This window comes from Aegilops tauschii, chromosome 3, assembly GCF_002575655.3.
Source record: "Aegilops tauschii subsp. strangulata cultivar AL8/78 chromosome 3, Aet v6.0, whole genome shotgun sequence".
Classification (NCBI taxonomy): domain Eukaryota; kingdom Viridiplantae; phylum Streptophyta; class Magnoliopsida; order Poales; family Poaceae; genus Aegilops; species Aegilops tauschii.
Window position 1 is genome coordinate 1,545,478 of NC_053037.3, and position 24,401 is coordinate 1,569,878.

Consider the following 24,401-nt stretch of genomic DNA (forward strand, 5'->3'; position numbering starts at 1 on the left):
ATTAACACGGAACGTCCAGATCTGAGCAGACCGATTGCACCCAAACAGCATGCATAACGTCCTTGGCCTGGTGCTGACATACTGGATCATTTCTTCATAAAGAGTATCAGTTCTTCATAATAATGGCTCGTCAGATCCAACGGCCAGGGTGAGTTAGAGGAATAGATGGGCTGGATCTTAGTTTCCCTTAAACTACAATCATGATTATTTCAAAAACAACTAGAGCACACCAAACATAATCATGTCACAAACGACGCATTAAAAACAATGACTGTTGCAATTGTTGCATTTAACTGACCAAGGCTACATATCTTGAACCGAAAAACCGACGGTCAACACGACATAACAAAGAGACCTATACCAGCATCAACAAATGGTGATCATCATCACTTCAACAGAATCCTTCTCCTCCTTCTACGACGACCAAAAAAGACACTACAGGTAATAACAGGTTAACAGAACAAACAACATCCTTCTTCTGCCAGTACATATTTACAAACACACACATCTTTTTTGGCGCGGCCTAAGGCTGACCGAGGTGGCCCTAACATGCTTTGCTTTGCTGTATTTACCGGGTATATCATCTATCCAGCGCCCAGCTGATTATTGTTATTCTTCTTGTCACTGTCGAAGCAAAGAGCAAGGCGGTCGCGACCCCAGCAGCATCTCCTGATTTGGATACAATGTCTGCAAAGCACATGTTTCAACAAAGATCAATGCCTAATCATGAATTTTTTTCTGGAATAGCACTTTCCAGCATTGAAAAATATCTGCCGTAATACTACAAAGGGCAGACAGCACAATACGATAGATAACATGATGCACGGATAGGAACAGTGGAATTACCAATGTTTTTTGCCTACGGCCCTCTTAAGGCTTGGATAGAAATAAATGAAAGCGCTGCACTTTTGCATCATATTTTTTGGAGATCGGCGACTTGTCGGCCACATTTCCACCAGGTGAAAGCCTCCTCCTCTTTCTCAACCGAAACAAGAAATCTTCAGTGTCAAGGACATAGGAGACCTGCATATATAGCATTGTGAGCTATACTGTCTACAATATCCAGGTAGAACTGAACGCATGGTATTCCCTATTAAATAAAGATACAGTACCTTAGACGTCTTGCAGGATATCTTGCATTCAAGACCATTAGCAACTTTGATACCATCCATGGCCTTCAACGAATCTGAAGGCTCGCCATCATTTGAATGTTTCCGCTTATTCCTGGAACAACATCGTGGGATGATGGGTTAAAATAGGAGAAACGTAATCAGGAGATTCAATTTGGTTGTGGGGTGTAGGGGTCGGTGGATACCTTCCAAGGAAGACACCTTCAGGCAACATCGTGCCTGACGAATTTGACAGATACTCGCTGAAAAGATACGAGGCAAAATTTGGCTCAATGGATACCGCAGTCACCTCAGGCTTTTCATGACCATACTCCATCAGCTGAATAGACAACCTCATTGGACTTGAGCGCTGTAATTTGGGAGAGAAGCTTAAAACTTATTATTCCAGGACAATTAATTATCAAAATTGCAGCAAAAGTAAACCAGTTAATCTGCAACACAGATCGATACAAACTAGAATGAGGCTTACACATTCGAATCGATACATGCTCTCATCATGGAGTAGGACACGGGCGTTTTCATGATAGACGAGATCAAAGAACCTCCCAGGGGATCTTGACTTCTCATACATATAAAGCTGGAGAAGCTTGCTGTCCATTTCATCCGTCGCTATAGCTTGAAGCTGATGCCAGGCAAGAACAAGAATGAATGTTGCAGCCAACCCAGAGTGAAATAATAAAAATAGGGGATGGCTCAACTTACCTGCTTCACAACTTTGTATATCAGTTTATCCAAAGTAAAGAGAACGTATGACTGGGTCCCGATAATAGCACGGCAGTCATCCTCAAACTTGGTATTATCAGAAGTACCATCAAGCAAGTTGTAGAGTGCCTTTATGAACCTTCATTAAAATGACAGACCAATTAATTACGGTCATATATACAAACGGACTGGGTATGGTATGAGCAACTGAACAAGTAGAAAAAAAAGCAATATTAATTACCTTGCATATAGGTCAGGGGGGGTTGTATCCTTGGAGGTTCTCCATTTCTTTTCAGCACTTGAAGAGTTTGTCTTTGCTGAAAGCAGTCTTTCATACAGCATCTGCAATTGATAAGTTGGTTTAGCAAAGGAGAGCACATGCAAACACATAGGGTGAATACTAGCTAGTTGTAAAGCTCATCACCTGGTGCAGCCTGAACAAGATGTAAAACGAATCATTCCCATAAAATATATGCGACGATCTATCTTCCCGGCCATGTAAAGATGTGGGTACATGCTTGGCCAGTGGTTTAGCCGAGTACAGAAAGCGTTCTGATGAAGGTAATGATATTCCAAGTAATGACATTCCTCCTTCAACGTCGTGGGTCTCAGTTGTCCCCTCTGCCTCACCCTCACTTTCTGCCTTCGGATCCTGATCATGATCCATATCTTCTTCCTCGTCATGATCTTCAGGAGAACCGTGCTCACCGTCACCAGATTCACTTCCTGATGCATCTTCACCAGCCTCAGAAGCATTTTCACTGTCCTCGGTAGACCTTTGAGTGCTTTCCTCATCATCAGCATCATTCTCGCCGGCTGCCTCAGCATGAGGTTCCACCTGACCAGGTCTAACCTTGAACGTTCTGCTTGTAGAGCCTTCCTTTGTTTTAGATGCACCATCTTCGAAAGGCACAAAATTGTCCTCTTCAAAATCTCCATTAGGCGATAATTCACCTTCCTCTCTTTCAACTTTCGAAGTATTGTGGGGCGCAGCAGCTTCATTAAATAGGCGCCCCTTGTTACCCTCGCTGGTAGCCCCACCATTTAAAGATGATCCTGACTTGCCAGTCTCTCCACCCTGTTGACAAAGAAACATATGAGCATGGTGTTGGATGAATCTATGGGTAAAAAGGATTAATGTGCGTTTTGCCTTTGATGAACGGATACCACTCAACACAAGCACAAACATTCCAAGCATCGTCGTTAACGGGGCAGAAGACAGATAAAATGGGCGAGGGAAAAAAAGCAGCAAAAGACACCAACAAAAAGGAAAAAAAAGGAAGATACACAAGAATGGGAAAACAACCCTTATAAGAAGAAAAAGAAAAAGCATGCCAGCCCTGGCATGAGCAGCCATACGACCTCCAGCACGTGAACTGACGGTAATACTTCATTGGAAGTCCTGGCGTATTTAACAAAGGTGGGGAATAAATTGAGCTCACAAGACGTTATATACCTCAGTAGATGGTAATACTTCATGGCCAGCCCTGGCACCGGCAGCCATACTAACTCCAGCATGTGAACTTTTAGATGCATTCACTCCTGGCAGGCAAGACAAATCATTAGAACTGGCAAAAATAGACCTAATCAAGTTATAGATTATAACAAATAAAGAAGTATCCGACTATCAGAAATGCAAACCTGGCGTAGTTTCAGAGTTTCCCTTCATATGGCTATGTTGTCCTGCTGGTCTCCCGGTAGGCATGTTCTGGGTGCTTACTGCAGATACTTCATTTAGTGCAGCATTTGATGCTTCCTCATCTCTACGAGCAGTTCGATCTGCATCATGCGAACCATTTTGGGAGTCTGCTGCAACTCCTTTCGCTAACCTAGACAATCTAGCCACAGCTGATGGTGCTTGTTCCTGTTGCATGCTTTCATCACCATGGCCTTGCTGGGCAGCAACTCCATCAGGAGAAGTATTGCTTTCCCCCATATTTGCAGTACCAGATTTTGTGATCCCATTCTTGGGTTTAGTTAGATCTGCATCCACAGTACCGTGGGATCGAGGCGGAATGCCCAAAATAGGCTCCAGAAAAGTTGTCCAAATCTTCATCACTTTGTCCAGTTGGTCTGAGCCACAGACTTCTCCACACGAGTACTTCACGATCTTATAAAGATCATCATGGATATTTGCATCTACATACTCAAATGACATATTGGGAACTATAGGCCGCCTATTTCCAGCAGCGATAGCAATGAGAACATCGTCTTCCTTTCTTTTCTTCTCATTAATTTCTTTAATCTCAGTCAGTAGAGCTACACAAACAACAAACAGAATCAAGTTAAATTAGGCAACTAGGCAATGCTGGAAGCATAAGAAAAATTTGCATGTATACAAGGTTTACATACATTTTGTGCTGAGATTCTTCGAGTCTTGCTGCTTGAAATAGAAACTGCGATGATCAAGTGACTTGTGATAATTCTTGGCGTAAATATCAGCCCAAACCTTGTTGAAATCTGATCGACACCTTGACCATTCCTCCTGCTTTTGTTTTAGCCTGGATAAGATAACAGGCAGTGCAACGCTAGCATTTCTTCGAAGAACGTCCATCACATCCAGACCATGGTCACCATATAACCGTTCAATGCACCTTAGATTCAAAGCTGCAAGGCAGTGGTTGATAAGCCAAAACAACTAGTCAAGCTCCATTCAGTTCAAGCATCACCAAACAGTATCAACATATGCTGAACACAAGTGTACTTACGAGTCAAGTGCTCATCGATGCGTATTGGGCTTTCTGGTTTTACTGAGTTATCTTGCATTTTTTCTATCAACTCCTCGACACGCTTAGTTGCTGCATTAACTGATTCCAACAGCATATCCAATTCGAACCTGGAAACATTCAGATCAATTTGTAGCCAGCATCAATAGATGATTCAACAAACAGAGCAGTTTACGTGGGATAAAACATACCTGTCATCTTCGCATCTAAATAAACTTTCTTCATACTGATTCTTGCGCATGTGCTTAAAGGAATAGTCTTCACTCCCTGATGTCACTGACACCCAGTGATCATTAAGAACCGAGGCACCAAGATCAGTCTTGTTGCCTGCCGGAGGCATTGGGTACTGAAAACAGGATTAAACCAAATGTTAGATGAAACAAAAAATGAAACCAAATGTTATATGGAACACAGCATGAAAAAGAACAGCGGAAGCAATGATATCTTACATTTTTAGGTAGAAGCCGGTAACTTGGAGTGCATCGCTGACAATTTGAGAGATCAAGCTCTGATATTGGTTTGCATAGATACTTCTCTTTGACAACCGAGGGTTTCTGGCTAGAACCTTCCTTTGGATGTAGTCTTTCCCGTTCCTTTTCTCTTTCCTTGTCCCGATCTCTGTTCCTATCCTCCCTCTCATGCTCCTTATCTCTTTCTTTATCCTCTGTCTTGATTAGCCTTCCAGGTTGCTCTTCAATCCAGATAAATAGTGTTAACAAGAAAATTCAAAATGATTTAGTAAAGGGGGATACAAAGTTTGAGCACATACTTTTACTGAAGACTCCAGCCAGAAATCCATCTGCAGAGTGGGAAAAAAACAGACAGAATTAAATGTAAACCCTGCAAGATGGTCATCGATATGCATTAGGTATGCAACGTACCTATATTTTCACAATGTTCCAAGAATTCATTAAATCCATCCATAAGATCGGGGTAGTGTTGTAGTATATCGCTCACCTGTAAAATCAGTGAGGATATGCACGAGTCACGTACAACTAATTAAGAAAAAACAGATAAGGGAAAGATCCTTAAGCATGCTTAGTGAAGCAACTTAAGTTTAAATATTGAATAAGCACAAGTCCAACAGAAACCCACCAAGTTCTTCAGTTCACTCCTCGTAATAATTTCCTGGCTGTATATGTGAAGACATTTCAAGAACTCCTGGTAAGCATCATATTCCAGCTTCTCCTTGACTTTTTCGCAGAAATGGAACTCCTGTGTGTATCCACCTAATGTTGCAAGGAAAAATTGTGGATGTAAGTAATATGCAAGTGGAAAGCACACGAAAATTGTACAGATATGAAGACGCTGTTGACTATATTCAGCCATTAAAAACACCAAGTAGACACATGCACATTGTTTCTGAATATCTAACACGGAAAAGAGAAGGCTACACTGGAACTGAGTTATGCGACAGGTGGATTCAATAAATAGTGTTTCTGCAAAGGGCACGCATTTTAAGGCAACAAAGTTGCATTCTAGTGATCGTATGATGAAAAGTGGATGTAAGGCAACAAAACTGCCATAATGACCAGATATTATCTACTCCTAATTTGGAGATGAAAAGTGGATGTAAGGCAACAAATTAGGAGTACTTGTTACTCCTAATTCAGAGAAACTTACTCTTTAACGCATCCTTATTATCATACGATGAGGCAGAGGCACTATTAATTCCATGAATCTCAGGGTGGCCTCCTTGGTGTGCCTCAGCACCTGCAAGGTTTGCGCTTGGAAAAGGTTTGCGCTTACGCTGGCCAACATCCAGCTCTTTGCTGTCTTGTTCACCATCCTTATCATCTCTATCATAATCCCTTCTCTCTCTTTCTGCCTTGCGTTCCTTGTTCTTCTCCCGTTGTCTTTGGCGATCATGGTCCACATCAGGACGATCGACACTGGCGTCACGGTCGGTATGAGATGGAAAAGCCCTAGGCTGAGGAATGAGACATAAGATGACAGGTCAGGCTACTGTATACAGTAATTACCTCATGGTTGCAATAACATGTGTAATGTGATAAAGCATATGATTGGTATTGTGTTGACCTCAGCTCAGCCCGATCACATCAACGGAGAACATTAAAATAACTTGGTTTCCAATGTTTAGTTAACAGACATATAACTAGCTGGTGAATACACCAAATATCATGCAGAATTTAAGAAGCAGCATTTGTTAAACATCTAAGCATTTTTCACCTACATGAAAGCCGTGTATGCACGACGTGTATTTCACTCATTAGAAAATGGCAAGCAACAACCGTGTTTTACCCCAAAATTCTAGGAAATATTAGAATTAAGATACATATCAGGCGCCTTTCCTTGCAATATATGCCACTATTTTCTGCCACCTATTTAGCCAGTCGCTAATAAAGCTTACAAAACAACCCTCACGTGATTTATACCTTTTCAATGTGACCCCTACTAGCAGGGGGCATTAGAGCTTCCCGCTTAACTAAGCCGCCTCTTGGAGCGGTCCCTGCTTGCGGAGACGCTGAGGTGTCAGGCAAGAAGTGCTGGAATTCTTCGAGCAAGTCTTTGTGGTCGCTGAACAGCACAGCCACCTGCCAAAAAAGATTCTAGACTGTAATGAAAGAAGAGTAATAAGTTAAAATGAAATAAGCCAAAAAGGAAAGGAAATGGGCACCTCATGGTAAACATCTTGGATGGACTTGTTATCCTTGCGGTACATGTTGAGAATGTCCAGGAAGGACTTGTACACATGCTCGTCACGCTGGAACCGACTCTGTTGTACAAGGGGAGGCAAACACGTCACGGATCGATGCATACATATATCACACCTCTCCACGTGATGATGGATCAGCCTATGTGTTTTATACCTTTATCTTGTTCACGAAGTTGATGGCCTCCGCGAAATCCACAGGCTTCTTCTCATCCTGCTGCAGCCTGATTGCGAAGCCCTTGGGCAAGAAGGTGTTGAACCCGAGGATCAGCTCGGGGTACCCGTTGAAGAGGGTCTTCACGCGGATAATCACCCCGTTGGTATCGATCCTGCATCCAAAAATAACAGCATTTTTTCAGACAACTAGAAACATCAGTATGCCGCCCCGGGGGGAGATTATCATTTGGGAAACATAAGTACGGATCCGGCGGGGAGAGGAGCAGGAGACCACCTCTCGCTCTTGAAGTCGCGCATGACCTCGAGGAACTCCTCGTACTTGGCGCGGTTGTCCTGGAACTTGTCCTTGACGGCCTTGAGGTAGACGAGGGCGTCGTTGGTCGTCAGCTTCTGGCCGGCGGCGGCGGCGGCAGCAGCAGTGGCGGCCCCAGACCCGCCGGACGGCTGCGCCGGCAGGGCGGCCACGGCCTGGGGCGGCGGCGCCGGCACCAGCGCCGACCCCGACCCCGCCGGAGGCATGGGCTGCGGCGGCGACCTGCACGAGAGAGGCCAAACCGTCAGATCGCAGGGTCAGAACCGTGCAGAGGCCCCGCCGGCCCCCGAAAACACCATTTTTGGGCGGCGCGGGGGTCGAATTGGGACGGAGGAGCCCCGAATTCGGGAACCAGCACCGAATTCCTCCCCGTCGACGAGGATTATTTCGGTTTCGCGCCGCCGGCGACCCCGTCAGGCACGAAACCCACCTCCCTATTTCCCCGAAAAGAGCTCGAAACCGAAGTGGATAAGAGGAACAGGGGAAAGAAAAAACCGAACCCCCTCGAACTCGACGGCCGGAGAGGCGAGTCGGCGGGCGGGCGGGCGGCGGTGGCTACTCACGGATCGGATCGAGCGACGGCGGCGGCGGCGCTGCTGGTGCTGATGCGCTTGCTGGGCTGCGACCCGGCGGCGGCGAGCGCGTCCTCCCTGGAGCGCTTCATCAGGCCACCATGCACCGAGCGTCTTCTCCTTCACCACCACCACCACCGGTTCCTCCCTCTGCAAACCTCCCGCACGCCGGACGCCGCCGGAAGACGCCGATCCTGCCCCCGGGCCGCCTTGAACGCCGGATCTGCCCGCCCACGCGAGCACGCGCACTCCACGGGGATGGAAGAGGGGCACGCGGCAGGAGAGACGGCGAAGAGCGCGAGCGCGAGCGCAAAGGCAATCGCTTGGAGGGTGGGGGAACGTGAGAGGCGAGGCAGCGGGGTGAGACGATGGAAGAGGAGCGAAGCCAAGCGAGACGAAGGACGCCTTAAGAACGGCGTAAACCTACCGGGCGTGGCCGGCGGCCGTCGGATCGGGGATAAGGCCCGCGTGGACGGCCCCGATCGGCCCAGGGGACGGTGACCTGACCGCACCCTCACAGGGATCGGCTCTCCTTCGTTGCCCTTGGTGTGGGTAACGCACGCACGCCACGGGCTACACGCTGTGGGTGGGGTGGGTTCGGATCTTGTGTTTCCCGATCCTGGTTTCCGCATTTCGAATTCGGATGAATTCATGCCTCGGCCTGTTCATCTAAAAGTCCGGACCGATGGACGAAACATGCCTTCTTCGGTTGTGCCGAGGAGGGTCGATAATGGCGGGACGAGTTTAATGTGATTCCGGTTATGGCATTGTGACCGAAATGAAGCATCGGGTGCGCGCGGCGGCGGCGGCCGTCGAATGGGGGATAAGGGCCGCGTGGACGGCGCGGATGCAGCGGGCGAGGGTGAGGGATTAAAAAGGACTAAACTCAAGATAAGGTAGGTAGATTTAAAAGGATTAGGAAACAAACCAAATAAAATCGAGCAAATCCGAACTGAATCGGGCTCCTGGTGCACGCGACGGCAATCCTCCTTAAACACCGCTGCCGCTGCCGCCGCCGATCTCCCCTGGGCCTCCTCTGGCGCTGGATCTGCCCGTCGCAGCCGCCGATCTCCCTCGGGCCTCCTCCGACGCTGGATCTGCCCGCCGCTGCCTCCGCCGATCTTCCTCGGGCCTTCTCCGGCGCTGGATCCGCCCGCCGCCGCCACCGATCTCCCCCGGGCCTCCTTCGGCGCTGGATCTGCTCGCCGCCGCCGCCGCCGATCTCTCCGGCGTTGGATCCGCCGCCGCCGCCGACTCTCCGGTGCTGGGTCCGCCGCCGATCTCCCCCGGGCCTTCTCCGGCGCAGGATCTGCCCCCCGCCGCCGCTACCAATCTCCCCCGGGCCTCCTCCAGCGCTGGATCTGCCCGCCGCCGCCGCCGATCTCCCCCGGGCCTTCTCCGGCGCAGGATCTGCCCCCCGCCGCCGCTACCAATCTCCCCCGGGCCTCCTCCGGCGCTGGATCTGCCCGCCGCCGCCGCCGATCTCCCCCGGGCCTCCTTCGGCGATGGATCTACCCGCCGCCGCCGCCGTCGATCTCCCCGGAGCCTCCTCCGGCGCCGGATCTGCCCGCTGCCACAAGCACGCGCACTCCCGGAAACAGCCTCTCCTCCTCAAAGCACAAGACGCGGCGCGAGGCGGTTTAATGTGGTTTTAATTATCACATAATAGTAACTGAAATGATGTATCTGGGCCAATCCGCTCACACGACACGCCCCCACGGAGTATACGTGTCGCAAAAGCTTTATCACCTATCACGAGTGTCATCATGGCATGACTAGAAGAGCCGGTTCGTGGGTTGCGCAGCCCATGAGGCGGTTATTTTTCATTCTTTCCCCGCAAGCTTGCTTCGAGTGAGTTGGTTTGGTGTTTTTTGTACCGATTTAGTATGTGTTTTTATTTTCGTTTCCTTTTTCGTTTTATGTTGTCCTATGTTATGTAAGTTTTTCTTTTCATTTCTTCATTGTATTTTTTTCTTTTCCCATTTTTATTCTTTTCCTTGTTATTTTTTATGCTCATCGTGTACAAAATGTGCACACTCTTTAAAAAATCCATATATTATACAAAGGTTCATTGTGTACAAGCAGTATACAAGAAGGTTAGGTCGCTAGTAATCTCGTGACAAGGTAGATTAAAACGGATTAGGAAACAAACCAAATAAAATTGAGCGAAATGTAAACTAAATCGGGCTCCTGGTGCACGTGATGGCAAACATCCTTAAACACCGTCACCGTCACCGCCACCGCCGATCCTCCCCTTAAACATCATCCTCCGGCGCCAGATCTGCCCGCTGCCACAAGCATGCACACTCCATGGAACAACCTCTCCTCAACGGAGCACGAGATGCGGCGCGAGGGAAAGGCAGTCGCTTGGAGGAGTTGGAGGGTGGGGAACGAGACGATATGGGAAACCTATACCTGACCGAAACAAAGGACTCTTCTGATGTGCATGGAGTTGCGTGCATAAGAGCGTATAAAAGGTAGGATGTGTTTAATGCGATCCCAATTATCGCATAATTGTAACTGAAATGACGTGTCTGGGCTAATCCGCTCACAAGACACGCCCCATGGACTACACGGGGCGTAAAAGGTATTTATCGCCTATGGCGAGTATGCATTATGGCATGACTACAGGAGCCGTTCATGGGTCACAGCCGAGGAGGCAGTTATTTTTCATTATTTCCACACAAGCTTGATTCGAGTGAGTTGGTCGGGTGTTTTCTGACCCGTTTGTTATGTGTTTTTATTTTCGTTCCCTTTTTGGCCATTTGTTGTTTTATGTTATGTAAGTTTTTCTTTTCATTTCCTCATTGCATTTTTTCCTTTTCCCGTTTTTATTCTTTTGTTTGTTCTTTTTTCTGCTCATTGTGTACAAAATGTTCATAGTCGTTTAAAAAAAAATCCCATGTATTATACAAAGGTTCATTGCGTACAAGCACAGACATGTCACATGAAGTAACACATGCCGTCCCATGTACTATACGGCCTTTCGGGTTGCTTTGGGCTGTTTAAAAATATAAAAATAAAAACGAAATGAATCATGCGATGCTGGCACGCGGACCTCTCCTCGCAGCCCAGACAAGGCCAGGTGCGCCACGGGCCTAAAAAGGCCCATTTAGCTGCACGCCGCATGATGTGCCGGCCCGCGAAGCACGGCTCAGATGGCCTAGCCTGGGAGTATATCCCAAATTTCCAATGCTTGGAGCATCTAACAGCAGCTGCAGATAGTTCAGCCATGACATGCAGCAGTGTTGTCACCAATCACATATGCAGTCATGCAGATAAGATATGCTGGGGAAGTTCGATACAGCACACCCAAGAGGATAATTGTTTGTGACCAAATTTCTTTCTTCCCAGTGCCTACCTGACAGTACCGCGCAGCCTGATAAACCCGATTTTCTCCCATCATGATGATGTTGTTCTGCTTGCTCTACCTTAACTATATAAACACCAGCCACACCACACGCACGCACGCATGCAAAAGACCATGTGTCAATTAATTACATTATTGATTGATTGATTGATGATTGACCTATCGACCAGCCGAGAAGCAACATGTACATGCTGCCTGCAACTGCAGTAGCCGAACGGAATCAGGCTCGAATCACGCCGCCCTCATCTTCTCGCCGAGCGTCTGCTGCACGAGCCACAGCACCGGGTTCCCCAGCGCTGGGATCAGGCTCATCGCAACCAGCGGGACGGCGGCGCACGCAAACACCCACGGCCAGAGGTTGCTGTTCACCGCGGCGTGCTTGGCGGGCATCGGGGGCCTGAACTTCTCCAGCCCTTCGTGCAGGTCCGGGTGGTCGCGGAACAGCAGCTGCAGCTGCACAGCAAAGCAGATGCATAATATAGAAGGTTCATTGTGGAGCTCACACATTCTTTGAAAGATTGGGGTAGGATGGCGTTCGTACCGTTTGGTAGGCCTCTAGCTGGGACAGCTCCGTCCTGCCGAGGATGTCGAACAGCGACAGGTACAGCATGTAGTTGCGAGCCTGAAACAGAAGACACTTGATCAAGGTTTCAACAGAAGCTGGATTGGAAATTTTACTCGTTTGCTAAAGTGGTAATGCAACTAAACTTTTAGTCGAAAACAGAATCTGAACAGAGTCCGATCCAGTGTTACACGGAGGGCCTCATGTTCCTTTCGTTAGCAGGAAGAATAAACGGTATGAGATTCTGATGCAGACAAGAGGTTTGATCCAGAGAGACCCAGAGTATATTGACTGTAAGTTGGCTAACAACAGTCTGGTCCTTTCCTTTTCAGAACAGTCTAGAATCACCAACAAAGAGCTTGTAATAATGATCCTTATGACAGTACCAGAGGTTTGTGACTGACCTAACCCATGGCCTTGCATCCTTAACTCCCCCCTCCCTCCCATCTTTTGTTGTATATTCTAGATCTATGCAACTTACCTCAAACCAGTTAAGCAAAAGCAGAGAGATCTACACATCTACTAGTCCGAACCAGTGTTACATGGAGGGTATCTGGTTCCTTTTGTTAATGGAATAAACGGTATGAGATTCTGATGCGGACAAGAGGTTTGATTCAGACAGACCCGGCGAATATTGACCTTAAGTTGGCCAAGAATAGTCTCGTTCTTCTGTAAAAAAAAATATGAAGAACAGTCTAGTTCTTTTCTTTTCAAAACTGTCTAGAATCACCAAAAGAGTGTGCACTAATATTCCTTGTGACAGTACCAGAGGTTTGTGACTGAACTAACCCATGGCCTGGCATTCTTAACTCCGTCCCGACAATATTGTTGTTGTATATTCTACATCTATGCAACTCACCTGAAAACAGTTAAACGAAAGCAGAGAGTTCTGCACTACTACTAGTTGCTAAATGCGGTCTATTCATACTTAATACCGATAGGCACATCCATCAAGATCTCACAAAGGGGAGTTGTTCCAAGTGTAAACACTTAGGCAAGAATGCAAGATTCACACTGACACTGTAACCAGAAGGCTACAAATCGTGTGACAGCATAAATAAATAAAGTGTTGGAACGCACAAACTCACCTTCACTTTCTTGACAAATCCGAGGGACTCTTGAAAGGTCAGCGGTTCTGACTTAGATGTCACAGCCCCAAAGAACACCGTCGTCCTCGACTCTGCCGGAAACGCATCATCTGCTCCAGGCATAGTAGCTCCGTTGTTGCCTCTGCGATGCATAATTAAGAAGCACCGATTACCATGATTGGTTGCAGCAAGTTCAAAACACAGGCACACAGTTAGATAAGAAGCAGTCTGGACTAGAGCCAACAAGTAGTGTATAGCTAGGCCCTGAACTACATACATATATACAACCAATAGGAAAAAGGCAGGACAACATCAACCACATGCCGATTGTTCAGCCATCAAACAATCTTATCGATTGTTCAAGTGATTACCGAAACCCATCAGAGAGACTAGTGTAGGATTCTAGTAGTCGTCCTACATGCCAACCGAAACGGCCACCAGACTAGTGCAGAATTTCAGTACATGCCAACCGACGCAGCCACCAAACTGATTAGGATAAGCACCAACAGCATACGCTTTTTTCTTTTTGGCCCCTTCAATGTCAGTCTGTCTAGGATGAAAAGAAAATGAACAGTTTTACCATGGATTGACTGATTTGGGGATGAACCAATGGACTGAAATTCTGAAAACTAAACTCCAGCACCCAAGAAAGTTTTGGGAGCGGACAAACTATTCTTCCTAACAGTGAAGAATAACCCAGCAAGCGACAGATTTATATCCAAGGAAGAAAACTCAAGCCCAACTCACAAGAAGAGAAGAGGGCTAAAGCGAATTTGGAAGGGGGGGGGGGGGGGGGGGGGGGGGGAGAGATGAGAGACAAGGAATTGCACCGAGGAGTGTTGAGGATCTCCGCGTGCCGACGCCGCCACGGCCTCATCATACTACCACCTCGGAAGGAGACGCCCCGGACCGGAGAGGAAGCTCGCTGGGCAGGATTGGGGCACACGAGTGGATGGATTAAATAAACAGACCGCGGTCGAGGAAACGAATTCAAATGCACACGGCGGCTGACATTTCGCTCCAACTCCGGCCATGGCAAGAAATGAAAAGGGAAGCTGAAAGAAATGGTACCGGCGTTGAGGGCGGGAAGGACGCACCTCTTGGCCGGCCGAGCGGAGGCGAAATCGGGGTCCTCCTCGCCGCCGCCGCCGCCGCAAGACGCAAGCTTGGAATATTCGGGGGGAGGGGAGGGGAGGGGAGGGGAAAGGGAAGGGACGAAGCGGTGTCGTCCGCCCGGCGCACATGGGTAAAGACATTGACATGTGGGTCCAGGCATGGTGCACCGAGGGAGTGGCCCGCGTGTCAGTGAGGGTGGAGGGTTTGTGATGATTGTTATCGGAGGAGATGGGGTCAACGAGGAAGTGGGAACAGGTCAGGCGGGCCCTGCTACGACGACGGGATGGGCTATCGGGCTCGTGCAAGCAGCCGGCCCAGGCCCATGCTTGGGCTGTGGCTCAAGTGAGAAAGCCCAGGTGCCTGTTAGCACCCCCCTAAAATAAAATAAAAAGGGTGTCTGTTAGCATTTGTCTCTTACGAATTAATTTTTGCTTTGGGTGTTGACGAGGTAGCGAAATCCCTATCTGCAGCTCTTTGCGGCAAAATGCCCGGTTCATGTCTGTGCTTTCCGTGTTCACGGTATAAAAATCGGTTCGAGTTTTCCCAAGCATGTTTCCCTTTTTAAAATATATTTGAATTGGCCAAAAAAATTCTCATTTAAAAATGCATACCACGGTAATTGATTTAGCGCGATAAAGTCTTGGCCTGCAATATTTCGGCTGCAGCAGTACGTCGCTCCCAAGTACCCCCGTGCGGCTCGCTATTATTGGACGCAGCACGCATTCACAATTTTTTTTAAATCCATGAAATTGTTTAAATCTGCAAACATTTTTCTGAATGCACCAACATTTTTTAATTTTCTAAAATTCACAAACATTTATTTAATTCATGAGTATTTTCGGTATTAACAAACATCTTTTCAAAAACGTGATTTCTTTTCAAATTGGTAGCTGGTATTTCCTATTTGTCAGTCCCGTGAAGAAATGTCGATGAGACGCACATAGCCCAGCCCAATTAGATACAATCAACGTACTAGACGGGTTTTAGGAAGGTTATCGTCGGGAGCAAACAAGGTCACCCCTTCGGGAACCCCGCAAAGGTCATTTTGGTGGGCTTAGAGAGCCTCACTTGGTGCGCTCTTAGCCACCACCACATGTCCTGTAGATTTTGTTCTTTTTATATTTTTTTGTACGCTTTTTATGGGTTGTAGATGGTGTTTTTTTTGGCTTTTCGGTTTTCCCTAGATTTTCCAGGAAAAAAATCATAAATTTTTTGCATGAAAGTACAGTTTTTTCTTTCACGGGAGGCGCATATTTGCTTCTCGTGGAGACATATATTTGCTTCGTCGAGAGACACACTCAAAAAATCAAAAAAACATGTATTTTTCTTTTTTTCCACGAGAGGGACGGGTTTGCTACTCGTGGAGGCACAGATTTGGTTCCACGAGAGGCATAGCTCTGCCTCTCGGAAAAAGAAAAAATACATTTTTTTTCTTTCGCATGAAGCACATATTTGCTTCTCGTGTAGGCACAGATTTATTTTTCTGAGAGGCACAACTGTATCTCTCGGAAAAGGAAAACATGTGTTTTCTTTGTTTCTTTCATGGGAGGCACAAATTTGCTTCTCATAGAGACACAATTACAAATCTCGGAAATGAAAAAAATGGAAAAACGTCTTTTCGGTTCGATTTTTTTCTTCCGCATTTTTTTAACAAAAATGGTGTTTTGAAACCTATTAACATGGAATCTAGTTTTAAAGATCTCGATGCGAGAAATTCAATGGTGAAAACGGTTAGGGATTTGGACGCACAATTTAAGAAATAAAATATTTTGAATAAACGAATCTAGTTCGTAAAAAAAGAATCTAGTAAAAAGGAAAAAAATCTCATGTTGCGATAAGTGGCGCATATTTAACCCCCTGAGAAGGTGGGAGTGACCTTTCCAAGGGTTACCCCTTTAAGTAGTGATCTCGGTTATCGACCGGTTTTTTTCTATTAGCTTCCTTTTTTTTGTATTTGCTTTACAAAATGTTCCCTAATATTTATTTTTTTTCTATGTAGTGTATTTTTTGATTTTTACTTGCTTTACAAAATCTTCCCTAATATTTATATATTCATAAATTTTTGGAATATGTTCTAAAAAATTCCAAGTTTTTTAAAATCACCTTTAGTCAAAGAGTGTTCATATTTTCTAAAGTGCTCACATTTATTTTTTGAAAAGATTACTTTATTGGAAAAGCAAAATAATTTTTTTGTCGTATGTTCCCTTTGAGCCCTCTTATCTATGCCTTGATTTCTTTTCATTATCTTGGACCACCCAAGTACGCCAGCCTCACACCATGCACGGTAGCACAGAAAGAGGCTGAGGGCGTGTTCGGTTCTCCGCAACCATTTTGGCTTCTTTGCATATGTGGCCCGATAGAGCCTGATTGAGATAATGCAGGCAATAAACCATGTTTTATACTTTGTTTGGTTGCCTGTATTGTGAGGTTTTTTGTTACATGGTATTTAGTTGGCAGCATTCGAGCGTCACGGCTGTGAAGATTCAAAACATGGTGGTTGGTTGCTTTCCGCCAGATATTGTGGTCACCCCTTTTCACTAGTGGTAACCTTACCACACAATACACTACATAGGGAGTACCAAATTAACATAGTTCCAATCCTAAAATGACATTAAAAAATTAACACGGTTTCAGTCCTAGCTACTAAACAAATGACAGTACCAAATTGATAGTGTTACAGTCCTAGCTACTTAAAAGGCAGTTCATCCTAACTACTAATAAATGACAATACAAATTAAGAGTTATATGTCTCAATGGAAGTTCGTCAATGGCGAACAAGAGGCACATGATCGTGGCGCTCCGAAGTCAAATTATCGTGGCGCTCCGAGGTCAAATTCCGCATTAATGTATTCACACTTAGAGGGTAAGTCTTCATGAATTGAAGATATACATTACTTTGTGTGTTGCACATCTAAGTCATCAACATTCATAGGACATTTGAGGATTCTAAGATATTTAGCTCACATCGCAGCTTGCAAAACCTTTTCTCATCCAAGGGCTTTGTGAAGATATCTGCCAATTGCTCTTCAGTGTTGACGTGAATGATATCAATGTCTTCCTTCAACACATGATCCCTGAGAAAATGATGACGGATTTGAATGTGTTTTGTCTTCGAGTGCTGAACTGGATTGTGAGCAATCTTGATGGCACTCTCATCGTCGCAGTAAAGTGGCACATGCTTCATGTTGATGCCATAGTCCTTGAGAGTTTGCTTCATCCAGAGAAGCTGAGCGAGCAAGATCTAACAGCAATATATTCAGATTCAGCTCTGGAGAGTGATACACAGTTCTTCTTCTTTGAAGACCAACAGACAAGAGATCATCCAAGAAAGTGACATGTGCCTGATGTGAACTTGCGATCAACCTTTGATATGTCTCCATCGTATCTACTTTTCCAAACACTTTGCCCTTGTTTTGGACTCTAACTTGCATGATTTGGATGGAACTAACCCGGACTGACGCTGTTTTCAGCAGAATTGCCATGGTGTTATTTTTGTGCAGAAATAAAAGTTCTCGGAATGACGTGAAACTTCACGGACAATAATTTTGGAATTTATAAAAAATACTGGCGAAAGAATCAAGACCAGGGGGCCCACACCCTGTCCATGGGGGTGGGAGGCGCGCCCCTTGCCTCGTGGGCCCCCTGGTGCTCCACCGACCTCAACTCCAACTCCATATATTCACGTTCGGGGAGAAAAAAATCAGAGAGAAGGATTCATCGCGTTTTACGATACAGAGCCGCCGCCAAGCCCTAAACTCTCTCGGGAGGGCTGATCTGGAGTCCGTTCGGGGCTCCGAGAGGGGAATCCGTCGTCGTCGTCATCATCAACCATCCTCCATCACCAATTTCATGATGCTCATCGCCGTGCGTGAGTAATTCCATCGTAGGCTTGCTGGACGGTGATGGGTTGGATGAGATTTACCATGTAATCTAGTTAGTTTTGTTAGGGTTTGATCCCTAGTATCCATTATGTTCTGAGATGATGTTGCTATGACTTTGCTATGCTTAATGCTTGTCACTAGGGACCGAGTGCCATGATTTCATATCTGAACCTATTATGTTTTTATGAATATATGTGAGTTCTTGATCCTATCTTGCAAGTCAATAATCACCTACTATGTGTTATGATCCGCCAACCCCGAAGTGACAATAATCGGGACCACTCCCGGTGATGACCGTAGTTTGAGGAGTTCATGTATTCACTAAGTGTTAATGCTTTGGTCCGGTACTTTATTAAAAGGAGGCCTTAATATCCCTTAGTTTCCAATAGGTGTTAGAAATATGCCCTAGAGGCAATAATAAATTGGTTATTATTATATTTCCTTTTTCATGATAATCGTTTATTATCCATGCTAAAATTGTATTGATAGGAAACTCAGATACATGTGTGGATACATAGACAACACCATGTCCCTAGTAAGCCTCTAGTTGACTAGCTCGTTGATCAATAGATGGTTACGGTTTCCTGACCATGGACATTGGATGTCGTTGATAACAGGATCACATCATTAGGAGAATGATGTGATGGACAAGACCCAATCCTAAGCCTAGCACAAGATCGTGTAGTTCGTTTGCTAAGAGCTTTTCTAATGTCAAGTATCATTTCCTTAGACCATGAGATTGTGCAACTCCCGGATACCGTAGGAATGCTTTGGGTGTACCAAACGTCACAAAGTAACTGGGTGGCTATAGAGGTGCACTACAGGTATCTCTGAAAGTGTCTGTTGGGTTGGCATGAATCGAGACTGGGATTTGTCACTCCGTGTAAACGGAGAGGTATCTCTGGGCCCACTCGGTAGGACATCATCATTATGTGCACAATGTGACCAAGGAGTTGATCACGGGATGATGTGTTACGGAACGAGTAAAGAGACTTGCCGGTAACGAGATTGAACAAGGTATCGGGATACCGACGATCGAATCTCGGGCAAGTAACATACCGATAGACAAAGGGAATTGTATACGGGATTAATTGAATCCCCGACATCGTGGTTCATCCGATGAGATCATCGTGGAACATGTGGGAGCCAACATGGGTATCCAGATCCCGCTGTTGGTTATTGACCGGAGAACGTCTCGGTCATGTCTGCATGGTTCCCGAACCCGTAGGGTCTACACACTTAAGGTTCGATGACGCTAGGGTTATAGGGAATAGATATACGTGGTTACCGAATGTTGTTCGGAGTCCCGGATGAGATCCCGGACGTCACGAGGAGTTCCGGAATGGTCCGGAGGTAAAGATTTATACATGGGAAGTCCTGTTTTGGTCACCGGAAAAGTTTTGGGTGCTATCGGTAACGTACCGGGACCACCGGGAAGGTCCCGGGGGTCCACCAGGTGGGGCCACCGGCCCCAGAGGGCTGCGTGGGCCAAGTGTGGGAAGGGACCAGCCCCTAGGTGGGCTGGTGCGCCTCCCACAAGGGGCCCAGGGCGCAGGAAGGGGGGGAGGGGGAAACCCTAGGCTCAGATGGGCCTAAGGCCCACCTAGTGGTGCGCCCCCCTCTCTCCCCCTTGGCCGCCCCCCTAGATGGATCTAGGGCTGGCCGCACCCCTTGGGGGATAACCCTAGATGGGGGTGCAGCCCCTCCCCCTCCCCTATATATAGTGGGGGTTTTGGGACTGCAAAATACATGAGACTTCCTCTTTTTTGGCGTAGCCCTACCCCTCTCCCTCCTCCTCTCCCGCGATGCTTGGCGAAGCCCTGCAGGATTGCCACGCTCCTTCATCACCACCACGCCGTCGTGCTGCTGCTGGACGGAGTCTTCCCCAACCTCTCCCTCTCTCCTTGCTGGATCAAGGCGTGGGAGACGTCACCGGGCTGCACGTGTGTTGAACGCGGAGGCACCGTTCTTCGGTGCTTAGATCGGAATCAACCGTGATCTGAATCGCTACGAGTACGACTCCTTCATCCGCGTTCTTGCAACGCTTCCGCATAGCGATCTACAAGGGTATGTAGATGCACTCCCCTTCCCCTCGTTGCTAGATTACTCCATAGATTGATCTTGGTGATGCGTAGAAAATTTTGAATTTCTGCTACGTTCCCCAACAGTGGCATCATGAGCTAGGTCTATGCGTAGTTTCTATGCACGAGTAGAACACAAAGTAATTGTGGGCGTCGATGTTGTCAATTTACTTGCCGTTACTAGTCTTATCTTGATTCGGCGGCATCGTGGGATGAAGCAGCCCGGACCGACCTTACACGTACACTTATGTGAGACAGGTTCCACCGACTGACATGCACTAGTTGCATAAGGTGGCTAGCGGGTGTCTGTCTCTCCCACTTTAGTCGGATCGGATTCGATGAAAAGGGTCCTTATGAAGGGTAAATAGAAATTGGCATATCACGTTGTGGCTTTTGCGTAGGTAAGAAACGTTCTTGCTAGAAACCCATAGCAGCCACGTAAAACATGCAACAAAAATTAGAGGACGTCTAACTTGTTTTTGCAGGGTATGCTATGTGATGTGATATGGCCAAAAGGATGTGATGAATGATATATGTGATGTATGAGATTGATCATGTTCTTGTAATAGGAATCACGACTTGCATGTCGATGAGTATGACAACCGGCAGGAGCCATAGGAGTTGTCTTAATTTATTGTATGACCTGCGTGTCAATGAAAACGCCATGTAATTACTTTACTTTATTGCTAACTGTTAGCCATAGTAGTAGAAGTAATAGTTGGCGAGACAACTTCATGAAGACACGATGATGGAGATCATGGTGTCATGCCGGTGACGAAGGTGATCATCCAGTGCCTCGAAGATGGAGATCAAAAGGCGCAAGATGATATTGGCCATATCATGTCACTTTATGATTTGCATGTGATGTTTATCATGTTTACATCTTATTGCTTAGAACGACGGTAGCATAAATAAGATGATCCCTCACTAAAATTTCAAGAGACGTGTTCCCCCTAACTGTGCACCGTTGCGAAGGTTCATTGTTTCGAAGCACCACGTGATGATCGGGTGTGATAGATTCTAACGTTCGAATACAACAGGTGTTGACGAGCCTAGCATGTACAGACATGGCCTCGAAACACATGCGAAACACTTAGGTTGACTTGACGAGCCTAGCATGTACAGACATGGCCTCGGAACACAAGAGATCGAAAGGTCGAACATGAGTCGTATAGTAGATGCGATCAACATGGAGATGTTCACCGATGATGACTAGTCCGTCTCACGTGATGATCGGACACGGCCTAGTTTGGCTCGGATCATGTATCACTTAGATGACTAGAGGGATGTCTATCTGAGTGGGAGTTCATTAATCAGATGAACTTAATTATCATGAACATAGTCAAAAGGTCTTTGCAAATTATGTCATAGCTTACGCTTTAGTTCTGCTATTTAAGATATGTTCCTAGAGAAAATTTAGTTGAAAGTTGGTAGTAGCAATTATGCGGACTGGGTCCGTAAACTGAGGATTGTCCTCATTGCTGCACAGAAGGCTTATGTCCTTAATGCACCGCTCGGTGTGCTGAACCTCAGCGTCGTCTGTAGATGTTGCGAAACATCTGACATACATGTTTTGATGACTACGTGATAGTTCAGTGCGTAATGCTAACGGTTTAGAATTGTGGCACCAAAGACGGTTTTGAAACGTCGCAGAACATATGAGATGTTCCGAAGACTGAAATTGGGATTTCAGACTAGTGCCCACGTCAAGAGGTATGAGACCTCTGACAAGTTTCTTAAGCCTGCAAACTAAGGGAGAAAAACTCAATCGTTGAGCATGTGCTCAGATTGTCTGAGTACGACAATCGCTTGAATCGAGTGGGAGTTAATCTTCCAGATGAGATAGTGATGGTTCTCCATAGTCACTGCCACCAAGCTATTAGAGCTTCGTGATGAACTATAACATATCAGGGATAGACATGATGATCCTTGAGCAACTCGCGATGTTTGACACCGCGAAAGTAGAAATCAAGAAGGAGCATCAATTGTTGATGGTTAGTAAAACTACTAGTTTCTAGAAGGGCAAGGGCAAAAGGGATACTTCATGAAACAGCAAATCATTTGCTGCTCTAGTGAAGAATCCCAAGGTTGAACCCAAACCCGAGACTAAGTGCTTCTATAATGAGGGGAACGGTCACTGAAGCAGAACTACCCTAGATACGTGGTAGATGAGAAGCAGGCAAGGTCGACAGAAGTATATTGATATACATTATATGAATGTGTACTTCACTAGTACTCCTAGCAGCACTAGGGTATTAGATACCGGTTCGGTTTCTAAAGTGTTAGTAACTCGAAATAAAAGCTGCGGAATAAATGGAGACTAGCTAAAGGTGAGATGACGATGTGTGTTGGAAGTGTTTCCAAGGTTGATGTGTTCAAGCATCGCATGCTCCCTCTACCGTCGAGATTGGTGTTTGCGTTGAGCATAAACATGATTGGATTATGTTTATCGCAATACGGTTATTCATTTAAGGAGAATAATGGTTACTCTGTTTATTTGAATAATACCTTCAATGGTCTTGCACCTAAAATGAATCTCGATCGCAGTGATACACATGTTCGTGCCAAAAGATATAAAATAGTAATGATAGTACCACATACTTGTGGCACTGCCATTTGAGTCATATTGGTATAGAACGCATGAAGAAGCTCCATGTAGATGGATCTTTGGACTCACTCGTTTTTTGAAAAGATTGAGACATGAGAACCATGTCTATTGGTATATATGCATGAAGAAACTCCATGCAGATGGATCGTTTGGACTCACTTGTTTTTGAATCACTTGAGACATGCAAATTATACCACATGGGCAAGATGACTGAAAGGCCTCATTTTCAGTAAGATGGAACAAGAGAGCAACTTATTGGAAGTAATACATTTTGATGTATGCAGTCCAATGAGTGCTGAGGCATGCAGTGGATATCGTTATGTTCTTACTTCACAGATGATTTGAGTAGATGCTGAGTGTATTTACTTGATGAAACACAAGTCTGAATTATTGGAAGGTTCAAGTAATTTCAGAGTGAAGTTGAAGATCGTCGTGAAAAGAGGATAAAATGTCTGTGATATGATCATAGAGATGAGTATCTGAGTTACGAGTTTGGCACAAAATTAAGACATTGTGGAAAGTGTTTCACAATTAATACCGCCTGGAACACCACAGTGTGATGGTGTGTCCGAACATCATAACTGCACCCTATTGGATATGGTGCATACCATGATGTCTCTTATCGAATTACCACTATCGTTTATGGGTTAGGCATTAGAGACAACTGCATTCACTTTAAAAGGGGCACCACGCAATTCCGTTGAGACGACACTGTTTAGAGAAACCTAAGTTGTCGTTTCTTAAAAGTTTGGGGCTGCGATGCTTATGTGAAAAAGTTTCAGGCTGATAAGCTCGAACCCAAAGCGGATAAATGCATCTTCATAGAATACCCAAAACAGTTGGGTATACCTCCTATTTCAGATCTGGAAGCAAAAGTAATTGCTTCTAGAAACAAGTCCTTTCTCGAGGAAAAGTTTCTCTCGAAAGAATTGAGTGGGAGGATGGTGGAGACTTGATAAGGTTATTGAACCGTCACTTCAACTAGTGTGTAGCAGGGCACAGGAAGTTGTTCCTGTGGCACCTACACCAATTGAAGTGGAAGCTTATGATAGTGATCATGAAACTTCGGATCAAGTCACTACCAAACCTCGTAGGTCGACAAGGATATGTACTACTCCTGAGTGGTACGGTAATCCTGTCTTAGATATCATGTTGTTAGACAATACTGAACCTACGAGCTATGGAGAAGCGATGGTGGGCCCATATTCCGACAAATGGTTAGAAGCCATGAAATCCGAGATAGGATCCATGTATCAGAACAAAGCATGGACTTTGGTGAACTTACCCGATGATCGGCAAGCCATTGAGATAAATGGATCTTTAAGAAGAAGACGGACATGGACGGTAATGCTACCGTCTATGAAGCTCGACTTGTGGCAAAGAGTATTTTCACAAGCTCAA

At 45.9% G+C, this 24,401-nt stretch overlaps 2 protein-coding genes across 5 annotated transcripts; both read right to left on the reverse strand.

Annotated features, from left to right (window-relative positions):
• Window positions 1–236: 236 nt before the first annotated feature.
• LOC109777562 (paired amphipathic helix protein Sin3-like 3) lies at window positions 237–8,681 on the reverse strand. Its single transcript, XM_020336180.4, has 23 exons — window positions 8,286–8,681; window positions 7,684–7,944; window positions 7,390–7,561; window positions 7,197–7,295; window positions 6,955–7,113; window positions 6,182–6,488; window positions 5,654–5,787; window positions 5,440–5,515; window positions 5,328–5,357; window positions 5,008–5,249; window positions 4,750–4,904; window positions 4,541–4,668; window positions 4,185–4,439; window positions 3,474–4,091; window positions 3,289–3,374; window positions 2,257–2,910; window positions 2,074–2,174; window positions 1,833–1,971; window positions 1,600–1,752; window positions 1,316–1,479; window positions 1,113–1,224; window positions 847–1,023; window positions 237–687 (listed from the first exon to the last, which is right to left on the reverse strand). The coding sequence occupies exons 1-22, from the start codon at window positions 8,384–8,386 to the stop codon at window positions 871–873; spliced, it is 4,299 nt and encodes a 1,432-aa protein (XP_020191769.1). The 5' UTR covers window positions 8,387–8,681; the 3' UTR covers window positions 237–687; window positions 847–870.
• A 2,934-nt stretch (window positions 8,682–11,615) lies between these two features.
• On the reverse strand, window positions 11,616–14,569 carry LOC109777561 (uncharacterized). 4 transcript variants are annotated; one of them, XM_020336177.4, is made up of 5 exons: window positions 14,412–14,553; window positions 14,145–14,239; window positions 13,315–13,456; window positions 12,206–12,286; window positions 11,616–12,117 (listed from the first exon to the last, which is right to left on the reverse strand). In XM_020336177.4, the coding sequence occupies exons 2-5, from the start codon at window positions 14,192–14,194 to the stop codon at window positions 11,896–11,898; spliced, it is 495 nt and encodes a 164-aa protein (XP_020191766.1). In that variant the 5' UTR covers window positions 14,195–14,239; window positions 14,412–14,553; the 3' UTR covers window positions 11,616–11,895. The 4 variants fall into 4 exon arrangements, with proteins under 4 accessions (XP_020191766.1, XP_020191765.1, XP_020191767.1 ...); XM_020336176.4 differs by having other exon boundaries at window positions 14,386–14,519; XM_020336178.4 differs by lacking the exon at window positions 14,145–14,239 and having other exon boundaries at window positions 14,412–14,569.
• Between the last annotated feature and the right edge of the window lie 9,832 nt (window positions 14,570–24,401).